Genomic DNA, 14,280 nt, shown 5'->3' on the forward strand with positions numbered 1-14,280 from the left:
CTCTTCCCACCTTGACTCTTGGGTCTGGGGTGTGCCCTGTGGGTGGTCTCACCTCTGGATATTGATCATATCATAAACACAAATCCTAACGCTCCTGTCAGAGTCTGTTTTCCTCTGATCCCACAATATCAGATCCCCCAAATCTGTCCTCCTCACCTCAGTCATTAAAAAGAATTCCCTCACCCACACCAAACTGTCCTTTACAGGTAGTCTAGGGGCTTGAATGAGACTATATGATACACATGCACACACACTCACATACACACATACACACACATCCAGAGTTAAGCAAGATTGTTGTTTATATAAAGCTTATGGGTCTACATCAGATTGATTTCTTTTTTCTGTGTGGATTCGTTCATTCATTCATTCATTCATTCATTCATTCACAAACACACTCTTCTTGCAAGCTGATGTGAGTGGTTACTCCATTGGGAAACATTTTTTTTTACAAGCCCCCACTATAGATAAGTCTTTAGGGGAACATTAGCCAGTGCTTGTCCCCGACGAGTTAACTTCCTGAAAATCAGATTAAATATTGTTGCTGATTCAGAGCCTCAGAAATGTGTTGTGGTAATCTACGTTGCTCCTTCCAGGGTGGTAATTTCTCTCCTTGACTTCTCAGGGCAGCAGCACTTAATCCCAAATAACCCATAGCTAGTGCAGCTTTGCTTCAACACTGTGACATTTAGGCCAGAACAACCATCACTGCCAGGAGTTAAAAATCATAGTGAGTCTGCTTCTTTCCACAAAACTATTTGTGATGGAAATTCTCCTCTGCCATTTCTGAAAAAACTTTCTCCAGTTAACCACCTTCCTTTCCATGTGTGATGCGATATGTCACGCAGAGTTTCCTTGCTAGAAAAACGTACTCTTTTCTAGACCTCAGAAACATACCCTAGTGATATTAGACAATGAGGAGCCAACTCTTGATGCTTGAAGGTAGCATCATACAATATGCTGATGTATATGGTTTGTGATGGCCTGCTGGGCATGTTTGTGATGGCCACTTCCCATCAGACTCATGGGAAGAGGAGCATGGTGTAGTCGTTAGACCCATTGCAAAGCCAACCACCTTGGTTCAAATCTCAGCTCTGCCACTAACTTCCTGAATGACCTTGGGCACATTATTTAAATTCTCTTTAACTTGGCTTCCTCTTTTGTAAAACAGGGAAAATAATGATATCTATCTCTTAGGGCTAGTAAATATACCACTACAGTGCTATTCATAGAGCATGCAGAATATTGCCTGACACCTCATCAGTTCTGTGTAGACATTTGTCAAATAAATTGTTTTCAGCTGTTCTTTTTTTTTTTTTTTCCATGCAATCATCATATTTTCAGGTACTTTTTGGTAATGCAGTAGTAACTTATTGAATTATTTTTTCTATATTTTCCCTTCAAAAGATGGCTGGTTACCATGTGCCAATTTTTTAAAAAATTTTTTAATGTTTATTTTTGAGAGAGAGAGAGAGACAGAGCATGAGTGAGGAAGGGACAGAGAGAAAGGGAGATACAGAATCCGAAGCAGGCTCCAGGCTCTGAGCTGTTAGCACAGAGCCCGCCACAGGGCTTGAACTCACGAACTGTGAGATCATGACTTGAGCCGAAGTTGGACACTTAACCAACTGAGCCACCCAGGTGCCCCTAGCATGTGCCAATTGTTTAGATCCTATGATACCTACTTAGAACATAACATGGGAACTGATGTTTTTGGTATTCTGGCCTTTAGTGGAGCAAAAGTTATCCTGAAACTGTATAGTTGTATTCTCTGTATTTACCAAGTTCTCCTGTCCTTTGTACAACAAGAAGGAAGTCATGTGACATGGCACTTAACTCATTTCCTTCCAAAAAGTCCTGATTTCATCCTGGGGTCATGGCTTTCAGATGTTCAGCAGACTAAAAATAAAATTTCTCTTTCTAAAGTATTGCTACAAATCTGGAAAACCAATGATGGTACTAATTTTTTAATCTTCCAGAAATATCATTAGGCCACCATTTATATACATGGGGATGAAAAGATCCTTGCCTCCTCTAACTTCATCAGATCTGTGGTTCACTGGCCGTCATTTGCTATTTAATCTAAGGTGGATGATGAACTATTTATGAAACATGTCTTGATCTTCTGCCCTATATTTACATGTGGACTTTAAACTCACTTGTATAGTCCCACTTTATAAAATATGGCATTTAAGTTAAGAGTAATGGGAGTGCCTGGGTGGCTCAGTCAGTTAAGCATCCGACTTCGGCTCAGGTCATGATCTCATGGTTTGTGGGTTTGAGCCCCGCATTGGGCTCTGTGCTGACAGCTAGCTCAGAGCCTAGAGCCTGTTTCAGATTCTGTATTTCCCTCTCTCTCTGACCCTCCCCTGCTCATGCACTCTCTCTCTCTCTCTCTCAGAAATAAAAAAAAAACCATTAAGTTAAGAGTAATGGTAAATGGATTTACACGTAAAAGACATTTAGAGGATTGCATGAATCTTCTTTCTACTTTAAATTTGATGATTTGATGCTTTAAATTCTTCATAATTTGGGTGATTCTTTCCATTGTGGTAGGGATCCAAGCAATCAGTAAAATGACATCCTGGACAATACTAAAGAGTAGGATAGTTAATTATAAGAATAGTTTTTACTTTGGGGTCACCTGGGTGGCTCAGTTGGCTGAGAAACCAATTCTTGATTTCAACTCATGTCATGATCCCAGGGTCATGGGATTAAGCCCCACCTTGGCTCTGCACTGAACATGGCACCTAAAATTCTCTCTCTCCTTCTGCCCCTTTTCCCCACTCACGCTCTCTCTCTCTCTCCCTCTAAAAGAAAACTGTTTTTAATTAAAAAAAAGAATAGTTTAAACTTTTAATTTACTCCCACATTAGTGGCATTAATTTCCTGTCTGTCTCATAGTCATTTTTTCCTCTTTTTCATTTTTTTCTCACATTCTCTTAACTTCTGAAGACTTCTCCCTTACCTCTTGCCCTTTTCTCCCCTTAGATGGCTAGAGTTTTCTCTTTTATTTTGTTTTTTTTTTTTTTAAATTTTATTGGTTTTCCTCTCTTCCCCTAGGATGCTTTTCTTGTATACTTTTCTGATATTGTGTGATGCCCAGTACATCATAGGGTAAAAACTCAGCTCACTGACCCAGTGGATGGATATAATTTAGCACTGATTCTCTCTGTCTGGCAAAAACCTACTGAATCCAGCCAGGCTGCAAGATGGGATCCAGGAGAACATCCAAGTTGTTCTCTAGCCAGTATGCAGTATCCATTCTCTGCACCAGTGGTTTTTTCCATCTCCATTTCCAAGATAGCACCGCCATTTTGTCTTCTTTGTGCTAAAGACTCTACTGATGGCACTCACGCATGACGTAAATCTTCCTACTTTACCGAGGCAATGAAAAGGATCCCAAGAGTTAAGGGCACATACATTCTCTCCCTGCAGAGATACTGAAAACAGAAACATTGAAACTGCAGTGTTAGAACACTAAAATGGAAGGAACCATAGGCATCGGTACTGAAGGTAACTAGGCTGAAGAAGATTAACAGTACACTATTAAATAGATTGAATTCAGTACAGCAACATTTGAACACCTACAGAGTGCCAGGAACTCTGCTGGGTGCTAAAATTAACAAAATGAGTTAGATGATTCTTTGCCCTATAGGGCAGAAAGCCAATAGGTTAAGGTACATTTGATGAGCACACAACAAAAGTATGTACTTGGAACAGACACACAGGAGGGCGTGACTCCCACTAGGGATAGGGAGCGTTCAGGGATGCTGCCTGCAGGAGGGAGCCTCAGAACTGGGTTCTAAAGGATTGAATAAACTAGGAAACCTAATAAAAGTCCAACACAAAAAGTGTAGGATGGAGAGCTGTTGTATTTTGGTTTTGTGTTTTGAAAGCATTACCCTGGAAAGTGTGAAAGACAGGTGAGAGGTGCTGGGAGTAGACAGTAAGAGGTGAGAAGGATTAGGAATTGAAAGTTCAAATAGGACTATGGCAAGAGCCTGGACTAAGGCAGGGGCAGTGGGAATGAAGCAGAAATGACAGAATTGAGGATATTTAGGGATGGAACTGATAGGGCTTTCTGACTGGTTGGTTTGTGGGTGTGGTTTATGAAGTGGAAGCTTCAGCACCATCTAGCGCCATACACCCTCCCCCCCCCCCCCGTGGTTCTTGGTCACATGTAATATAACCAAGCTCCTATGTTTGTGAAAAAAATGCTTGGCCTGTCTATATACACCACCTTATAAGTCCTTTTAAAAAAAAAAGAATACAGGAAAAGAGAATGGAGTGTTTTGCCACTTTTAAAGACTGAGTTATGTGTCCATAGCCTGCACCCCAAATTTATTAAGATTCAATCAAAAAGTACATCTTGCTTGATTTTGTAAACATAATCTTTCAATTTCCAGAGATGCATAAGTGTGCCCGAGATGTTAGGATATGTCATTAGTAAAATGGTTAGCTTCCTAACCATTTGCCCAGACACACAAAAATTTATTGAAAATGTGTTTTAGAAACTTGCTATTAGTAGGGCTCTGAGTGATTTTCTGAAATAAGAGATAAATTCCAAATTTTATGTGGATGGTAGCTGATATTCTGTGCTCTTTGGTATTCAAACTATAGTTTTTCACTATCTTTGACAATAAAATTTTGTCTTTGGAAACTCTAGCTGAAAAAGAAGACACCAGAGAAAGTGTCAAAGATTTAGCCAAAACTCTGGGTAGATGCCCACAAGGGTGATTATCATGACAACTGGAAAAACGACCGTTTATTGAATACTTACTGTGTACCAGACACTGTGCTAAGCATTTTATATAAATTAACTCATTTAATTTTCACATCTACCTTATGAGATAGGAACTTCTATTAAAACATTTTATAGATAAGGACACTGAAAGTTAGGGTAATGAAATAATTTGCCTGAGGACAGAAGAGAAGTAATTGGTAGAGCCATATTCAAATCCAGATTTGTTGGCCCTCTCTTAACCACTGAACAATTCCACCTTCCTAAACAGCTAAAGTCCCTTTTGAGCTTTCCTTATGAAAATCAAAACTTAACGATCTTTATATTATCTCTTTCCCTGAGCTGTACATTCTTTAAATAATGCCAATAGTGTCCATGTACTTGATGTCAGGTTCTACAAAAGAATATGACAGGGGCGCCTGGGTGACTCAGTCTGTTAAGCTTCCAACTCTTGATTTTGGCTCAGGTCATGATCTCACGGTCATGAGATAGAGCCCCTCATTGGGCTCCATGCTGGGTGTGGAGCCTGCTTAAGAGTCTGTCTCTCCTTCCTCAGCCCTCCCCAATTCAAACATGTGTGCCCTCTCTCTAAAAACAGGAAAAAAGAATGTAACATTTATAGACTTCCTTTGGCATGATATAATAGGTCATTATTTTTGCCACTCTTCTCCTTTTACCTGTTTCTTCTCCAATATAAGCCTGTGAAAGGATAGTTAGAACAAGTTTCTAATGGTAGGTAGTCATTTATTGTGACTTATTGTGTTAGCCTGAATACTCCTCACTCACTGGCCTTTGGCACAAAGAATGATGGCTCCCATTCATGGAGCACTTCCACTGTTCCAGACATTACGTAAAGTATCTTACAACAACACAATAGGGAGTTCTAGAGTTAGTACTCTGATGAGGAAACTATGACTCTGAAAGGCTGAGTATGTTACTACAAAGTCACTTGTCTAATAAAAATTGAAGTCTGGGGGCACTTGGGTGGCTCAGTCAGTTGAGCATCCAACTCTTAATTTTGGTTCAGGTCATGATCCCAGGGTCATTGGATGAAGCCTCAGCATGGAACCTGCTTGGCATTCTCTCTATCTCCCTCTGCCCCTCTCCCCTACTCACACTCTTTCTGTCTTTCTCAAAAAAAAAAAATCTGGATTAAAACCCATATCTATTGACTCCAAAACTTATGCTACAAGACCTCCATGTTCTGCATGATGATGAGAAGGTGTCTTGATATCAGGTTCTTTCTGATTTTGTAAAGATCAGAAGAATGCTATCTATTTGAAGGAAAACCAATAGATACTTTTTATTTTTTAAAGTAGGCTCCACACCCAACATGGAGCCCAACACACACTCACAACCCTGAGATCAAGACCTCAACGGAGATGAAGAGTTGGATGCTTAACTGACTGAGCCACCCAGGCACCCCTGATATTTTAAAGCCATAGCAATACCTACCATATGTTTAATGAATATTATGTGCCAGTGATGTGTTAAGTACCTGTAATCCTCACCCCAACCCTACAAGACAATTATTATTGTTCCCATTTTACGTAAGTGAAGGAACTGAGTATCAGGGAGGTTAGGTAACATGCCCAAGGCCTCAGGGCTAGTACGTGGCAGACCTAGTTGTCAAGTCAAGTCTGTATGGCTCCAAACTATAAATGATGTAGCTGTTACACTATATCATCACTTGCTTTTCTCCATCCCTTTGGGGAAAAAAGTATCAGTTTAAATTATGTTAAGGTTGTCATTGAGATTTTTAATTACATGATTAAAAGGATACTCATAAAACCTCAGGAAATCTTGCTTTAACCACACCGTTTGGGGTTGATTTTCTTGCCCAAGTTGCTCACTGTTTTTCTGTAAAACTCCTTTCCAGAAACCTGCTTTCTTTTTCCTGTGCCCTCTCCCTCCCCCAATGCACCTCAAAAGGAAAGCAACAGAACAGCACATCCAGGTCCCATTTTTCTTGTTTGATCACCCAGAGCATGTAAATTACAGTGAAATATGGCCCAAGTCAGTTTCTCACAGGACAGAAATCAGTTACCATTGATATTGCTAAGCAACACCACAGAGGAGCAAGGCTGCAAATTAGGTGACAAATTTATAAGAAGTCAGAGTATCTGGGGACTCACTTGGGCATTTCATTATGAACCATCTGGATGATCCACAGTGATGACCTCACATTATTGTTCACTGTTCGAGGATGATAATTCCCATGTAATTATACGGCACCTCCCTCTGTGGTCCTAACTTACCTCTCAGAACCCTCCACTGCATTTTTCTGACCCAGATAGTTCCGTGCAAGATAATTGGGAACAGTTACACCTAATGGGCTACTTCCACTCCTTACCCAAATAAGATTTGAAACAAAACAAAACAAAACCACTCTGTTGGCTTGTGTGAAGGAAGAACATGCACCAAGGAGGAAATTAGTCACAGATCATAGCAGCTCCGAGGACCTGACATGAGATCCACGTTGGTGGTCCCGGAGGAGCCCGAGGTGATGAAGTTCAATCTGTTCCTAAGCCACAGATGAGCAGACTGTGGTAACTACACCAGGTAATAGCCGTAAGCTTCAAGAGAGACAGGGAAGTGAGCTCTGGGGAAGAAGGGTTACCTAAGCAAGGACCACTCCCAGTTCAGAGATCCTAGTTCATCTCATTTGTTCATTCATTCATCCAACTAATATTTATAAGAAAGTTAGAGCAACCTCATATTAAACCAAAGATTACAAATTGATGAGCCTAATATGACCCAGGTGGTGTTCTTTAATTTGGAATTTGTTGCTAACATTTAAAAATCAGGAGTTTTCACATTAAAATCCAGTTATCTGGCTTCCCTTGAGTAATCAGCAGACCTATCCCCACTGTACCTACATTTCCTCATGGAGTTGGAGGTGCGTGGCCACTGCCGATTTTAGGCATGCGCTGTCCAGTTGTCCATAATCGCACCACTACCTGTCATTGTCTCCAGCCCACTTTGTTCACCTACATACGTGGCCCCTGTGGTTCATTCCTGCTTTTTCTAAATGCCGTCTGTGCTCCAGACACCAGGCCAGATGTTAGGGACTGTTCCGACTCCTGATGTAACATCAGTATTTCCTGGGAGCTGGGACCTCAGAATAGTGTCAACAGAAGGACATAAACAGAAATACATGTGGAGAGTGTGGGAGACAAAAATAAGAGCAGTAACAAACCAATGTGTCCCGCTTTGCAGGAAGCTTCAAAAGAAGAGTGTTTCATGAAGGGGCTAGATTCAAAGGGCATGAGAATCGGGTGATAAATTTCTGAGAGGAGTGTTCATAAATCTCACTGAAACTCCGTCACTGATGGAAGATGACCCACCACTTTGCCCTTTGTTTTCATTTGCTCGATTGTCGCCTGGTGTCCAAAAGCCTAAGTGAGAGGTTTTCATCTCATAGAAGAAAAAGAAGTACTCATTAGCATAGATTGGGAAGTCAGATGTGAAAACAACTCCATAAAGTGAAATCATCTCTGTTAATACCTTGTGTGTGACATATGTGTGTTGCCACATGTTGAGTATAGCTGTCCCTGGGCAAGCATGTACACATTAGGAGCCTCTTAGAGAAGCTTAACATATGAGCATCACCCCCACCACCACCACCATGGAATGGTGCGCAGAGCTTCTGAGATGAGTCAGTACTTTGAAAGCTCCTTTTGAGTGAGAATTTGAAGGTTAAAATATTCCTTTCCTTCTGACTTGAATAAGAAGTGAGGATTCATGGTTGTTTCCTCATTTAACCTCAGTTTTTAAAGTTTATTTTTAAGTTGAAAAAACTACTTGCATCGGCATGGATTTGATATAAAAGAATAATGACCAAAGAAAGCCTTGTAATGGGAAGCAATTAATTCTGGAGGCTCAAGCAGCATTTTTTGAGGTGAAATCAAACAAAAAGCTGCAAATCGGGCTGCATTAGAAAATACCTTTTAACTCAGAACTCAGGTTTATTGTGATGCTGGTTTTCACATGAGGAGACAAGAAAAAGATAAACCCAGATATGCCCCAAGAAACTCAAAAATTAAATAAATCTACAAATATAAATGCTACATTTATGTTGGGGAGTGGGATGGGAAGTTACAAATGCTCAACTCTTATACCACCCGTTCACAAAATGCCAATAATGAAAATAAATTCACAAATTAAAAAAAAAAAAACACTTTGAGCTAAAGCTGCAAAATATGGTTCTGGAAGTTAGCCAGGGCAGCCTTTCACTAAACAGAAAGTTTTTCTTCTGACAGTTTTCCTTGTGTTTAAGGGAAGAAGTCTAGGGGTTTCAATGACTTGTACATAGCAAGTGTAGAGACGCAGACATTTGTGCTCATCCACAGAGGTAATCAGTTTGAATAGGATCAGCAACCTTCTGCTAGGCTGAGTTGATGTTCATGTTGGCCCTTGGGCGGACCATGAAAAGGGTACTAATTACTAAGGGTGCCTGTGTCACCCCAATGCAAAGTACTTTATATACTTGCTCTCATCTGATTCTCCAAAAACCCCTCTGAGAATAGGTATTTATTATTCTTGTCCCCATTTTACTGAAGAGATTGAGCCTCAGGGAGGATCATCCAGCCCCTAAGGAATAGAGCCACTACTTTGAATTAACTATCTTGTCTATCTCACTCAGAAGCACTCTTAACCTTGACAATGATGTCATGGTACCAACAGTCAAGAAGCTTCAGGCATTCGTGCCCACCTTCCTGACTTCAGCTTCTAGGGAAGTTCAACAAAACAAAGCATCCTAAACCTCACTGTCATTTGGGAGCTGGGCACTTACATACTTTATTTAAGCATGTGAGGAGAGCGTGTGATCAGAGAAAAGCACTGTTCTAGGTTCTGTTGGAAGAGAACTGCCTCTAACATATGGACAGCCCAGTTGGAGAAACAGGCTCATGTGCAGATATTAGAAGGGAAAGTCATTTCTTTTCAAGGTTGCAAGCTGCAACATTTGTGGTCAGATGAATGGTCACATGCTATTGCTATTACAGTCTGTATTGTGACATTCCCCATAGATCTGAGAGTAGAAAAGCAGGATGGATGAAGACATTTCTTTTACATGCTGGCCCTGACATGGTGGAATATCTTTTATTGTTGAGCAAAAAATATTTATGTAAAACCTCTTTAAGTAGTGTTGAATTTGTTTTAAAAAACCTGTGTAAAATACCAAATTCCTAAATGCTCTGCTCCATGTCTCATGGGTTCTCCTTCATGCTTCTTTCTTGGTGGCTCTTGCAGCAATGAGGCTGCCCACTTCTGGTGGCTTTGTAGAGTTGTCTTATCTACTTTTTACCCCAACTTAATGGGATAGATACAGTTATGCTCCTTTATAGCTGAGGACACCAAGGCTTAGAGAAGACAAGCAATTTGCTCAAAGTCACACAGCTAATAAGTGGCAGACCATGGATTCAAGCCTACACGCTGGTATCAAAGCCCATGTCCTTAACTTCCATTTGCTACTGAAAACAATCCTTCCATGGGTGTGATATAATCCAGTATCTGCACACACCTTCTTGATAAGTATTAGGCAACTTTACTGAGAGACTACCATTTATTTATGTTGAGACAGCCTTAATTTTTAGGTCTTCACATTCAGTCCAAACCAATACCAAAAATAAAGCTCTTTGATTAAAAAAAAAAGTTAATCAGTTTTTCCCTACCAGCTAACACTTAAGTAATAAATACTTGTTCTCACTGATTTCTCTACCTCTATTTTTCATTCCAATATAATAGACTCAGTATAGATGCTTCTATTGAATTTCTGTTTTATATGTCAGAATTTTGAGGCCTGAAAGGGGAGAAGTCATTTTTCCTCCTGCTTCTATCTAGGGGGATTTGCTGAAAAAAGGATCGAGAACGCCAAAGGTCTCAAAAGTGGAGCTGAGAAAGTCAGTATTGGAGGGAGATGTCTGTGGCCATGCCCTTCATAAGAAAGGAGATTAGGAGCCCAAAACATTAGTTCTTATTCATAGATTCTTTGAGACTGAAGGTAAGACCCTTCCCTTGATTTGTCAGTCATGAAGTATGGACAGGAATCAGGAAGTACATTAAAGCAGGTTGTCATGTTGCTGGCAGGACCTGGAAAGAAGTGGATGGAGGGTCGACAAACTATGTCATCCCTCCTACAGATCTGGGAGAAAGGCTGCCTGTGGCCACAACCATCCAAATGGCATGAAAACAAGGGGGGTCTCCGTGACAGGCAGCATTCACAATCGGCTTAGAGGCTCATTTCCAACACCAACCACTGGGTTCTGGAATTTTTTTCTGAGGCTGTGTGGGCTTCTTAGAGAAATGTTACAGTGAAGAGACACCAGGTGGTACCCAGGATGATATTCACTGGTGATTCATCCCTCTTCCGATCCTGGCTGCCTTTTGCTCAGTTGAGAGAATGGATGTTGCTAGATGGGATTAAACGGCCCTCTCGTGAACTCCCTCACTTCCTCCTATCCCAGAGAAACTCAGCTTGGATGAGGCCCAGTTATACCCAATGGTGTAAAGGAACCTTTGTTACTTTCTGTAGGAAGTATGCTGACTGAGGCCATTTCCTCTTGCGGGTGAGTTTTCATTCATGTCTCTCATGCCGTCTGAGGCCACAGTGGCTAACACCACTCTCCATGAGGCATCCGTGGTCTATAGGACACCAGCCAGGTGCATGATGTGCCCTGGCCTACGTGTGCAAATTGTGTTCATCCTAGTCGCATGTGATGCCCCCTTCCTGCCCCCTGAATGAGAGCTGCCAGCTCTTGGAGATGCACCCCACCTACCCCAGGATGCTGTCCCAACCACTTGAAAGCATGGGAATACTGAGCCCTCCATCCCACCGTCCTGTTGTGGTGTGCGTTCACAACTATTCTTATCAGGCTAGTTTCCTTCTCATTCTTTTCTGCCTTTGCTTTAGGAAGCAGCAAACATGATTCCCTTCACTTGAGCAGGTGCTGTTACCTCGCCCTCCTTCCTCACTGCACTTTGAGTTGCTGTATCACCTGTTGTATTTTGGCTTTTCACTACTGCTGGTCCTTCCAGCATCTTTAGCCCCATTTTTGGTACATTCTTTTCAGTTCTTATTCCTCTGTCCCATTCATCCAAGGAAGCAGCTAAAAAACCATCTAGACATTGCCACAGCCCCAACAATGTGTGAGCTTTGTCAGACATGAACAGTTCCAATTTCCACTCTAAAAATAAAATAAAGAATATGTTTGTATTTATGTATACCTGATTCCACAAGAGGTAGGGTAAAAAATAATCACATCTGCCCCAAGCAGATGTTTGACCATTTGGAAGTGATACATGAAAATGTGTATCCATATCTGGAGAGTTTGCATCTAAAAAGACAGACCCATAAAGTTGCAGTTGAATATCTTTCCTGTGTAGAATAAGGTCTGCACCCAACTTTGCAAACACAGAGCTGCCCACGTTCTGTTTCCTGAGCAAAGAATAGAGAATGCCAGCTACTTATGCTACTGCTTTACCTCAGGGGAGGAGTAGAGGCTACAAAAAAAATTAGTTGGTTGATATAATTCATCAACTTACTATAAGATTTTACACACACGCTTGTGCATGTATTATGTGTAAAACCACCATGAACATGTGTTTAATACTTATGAAGGTATTTAGATCATTTAGGAATTCCAAGCTTGTGCAATGTCATATATATAGTAGACTACTGTTCTTAAAATACCCCCCAAAAAATTATATTCCACTGAAGCAATTCCCAGAAGTCATTAAAAACACTTTCTTGTTATTTACACAAAACTCAATTTCTTATTGAAGTGCTTGCACCTTTTGTCATGTAGCTACAAAATCCAGAGTAGGCAAGTTTTTGCAGAAACTTAAGGATGAGGTGATTTTTCTCCCAAAGGCATAATTTTATATCAGTATGTTAAAATAGCTTTAGTAAAATTTTAGGCACATGGAAAAAGAATATGTATATAGATACAGATACAGATATATGTATATTTTTATAATCTATAATGTATAGCATAAATATAAAATAGAAGAATATTTCTTATTGTCTTTTAAGCTAGTTCCTTCATCTTGCACACAAAACCCATCAATTACTAGTTGATTCATATGTGGGTTTTCATTGGCTTCCCAAGTTAATGAGCCATGGAGGCTTTCTGCAGAATCAGAGGAATATCTCTGGAGTCTAATTAATTTCTTGAGGTTTATTGGGAGAGTGTTGTTATGACCGGGAAAAATATTTTTAACCTACTCACAGTGTTGCTTAAAACAATCTGGAATTTTCAGACTAACGAGAATTAAAGTTTCTATTTTAGAATGGAACTAAGGAAACAGAAATGGTGCATCCTGCCCTCCTCTCTTCCCCAACCCAGGCTGACTCAGCATCCCCAAATGATTCAGTACAGCATTGCTTTCTGCCAGTAGTGTCCATGACAGTAGGTCCTTTGGCCATCCGCGCACAAGAGGGGCTGCTGACAGCCCCTCCTCGCTGCAGTCGAAGGAGCCACAGGCGATGCCTCAATCTGGGACAGGGGCTGTTTTGTCACCTGCCTGACTCAGGTGGCTTCCCTCTTCCTCCCCGAGCACTCCACACCTTTTTCAGCTCTTGTCAGCAGGCTGCACTCATGGTATTCAGTGTTTTCTATCTAAAATATGAAACAAAAGTGAACACGGAGTTCAGAACCTGGTTTTGCATTTTGGGTTTCCCCAGATGGCCTTAATCTCTAGGAAGTGGTTCTGTTGGAGAGGAGCTGGGAAATGAATTCCTGGGTCTGCTGTTCCATGCCAAAGACTTCCGGTCTACAAGGACTTTCGGTCTTCAAGCCCCACTGTGCCTGGACATTGTCCTTGTTAGGCTCTTTCCCTTACAGTGTCACCTCTGTATGAACTATAGGGCTAGGCTAGACCTGGTGTGAACTTGCCAACTGCTCTGTTTCATCGGATGTTAAAATAACTGTGTCCTGTTCTGTAATGCAGGGCACATCCTACCCCCAGTAGAATAATATATTTTAAGTGATTTCTGAAAATGGGCCGTAAAAGCTGTCTGCCACATGGCCCATGTTTGCACATCTCTATATAGTTACGATTGCAGAATTTGACAGTATAACTCTGAATCTGATTAATTAAGAATGTGTAAAAACAAAGTTCTTGCATTGCAGCTCGGTTCCTTATCTTTGTGTCTTTTACTGTGATGTTGTAGAACTTGGATCATATGGAAAACTAAAATATTATGACACAATGACTGAAGAAGGTAAGCATGATTTTAGAATTGTATGCATTGGCTTTTTTTTTTTCATTTATGGTGTCTGGTGCTTGCCCATTTTTTTCAAATCTTTTTTTCTTTTCCTCTTTGCATGATTTCAGTGACATCACGTGATTTATTATTCTTTCCACATTTTTGTCTAGTTTTTACCATCGTGTTTATTTGGGATTGGAGATGTGCAATACCATGGGTAATCATGTTATTCCATTCAGATGCTCCAAACCATGTCAGCTGTGTAACACACACAGAGAAATGGTGTCAGCAATGTAAGCCCAAGCACACACCCACCGTGTCAGCA

The 14,280-nt window shown here is 40.8% G+C and overlaps 1 protein-coding gene across 2 annotated transcripts in view; it reads left to right on the forward strand.

The window, feature by feature from the left end:
* SLC24A2 (solute carrier family 24 member 2) overlaps positions 1-14,280 on the forward strand; it is a 251,499-nt gene that overhangs the window by 174,444 nt on the left and 62,775 nt on the right. The window contains exon 4 of one of the 2 annotated variants that reach the window (XM_039244429.1): positions 13,920-13,970. The exons of the other annotated variant lie outside the window; for it this stretch is intronic. Coding sequence (XP_039100360.1) covers positions 13,920-13,970 — 51 coding nt within the window. The remainder of the gene's footprint in view (positions 1-13,919; positions 13,971-14,280) is intronic. 2 annotated transcript variants of the gene reach the window in all.

Source organism: Hyaena hyaena, unplaced genomic scaffold, assembly GCF_003009895.1.
Source record: "Hyaena hyaena isolate Hyena2069 unplaced genomic scaffold, ASM300989v1 scaffold_240, whole genome shotgun sequence".
In the NCBI taxonomy this organism is placed as follows: Eukaryota; Metazoa; Chordata; class Mammalia; order Carnivora; family Hyaenidae; genus Hyaena; species Hyaena hyaena.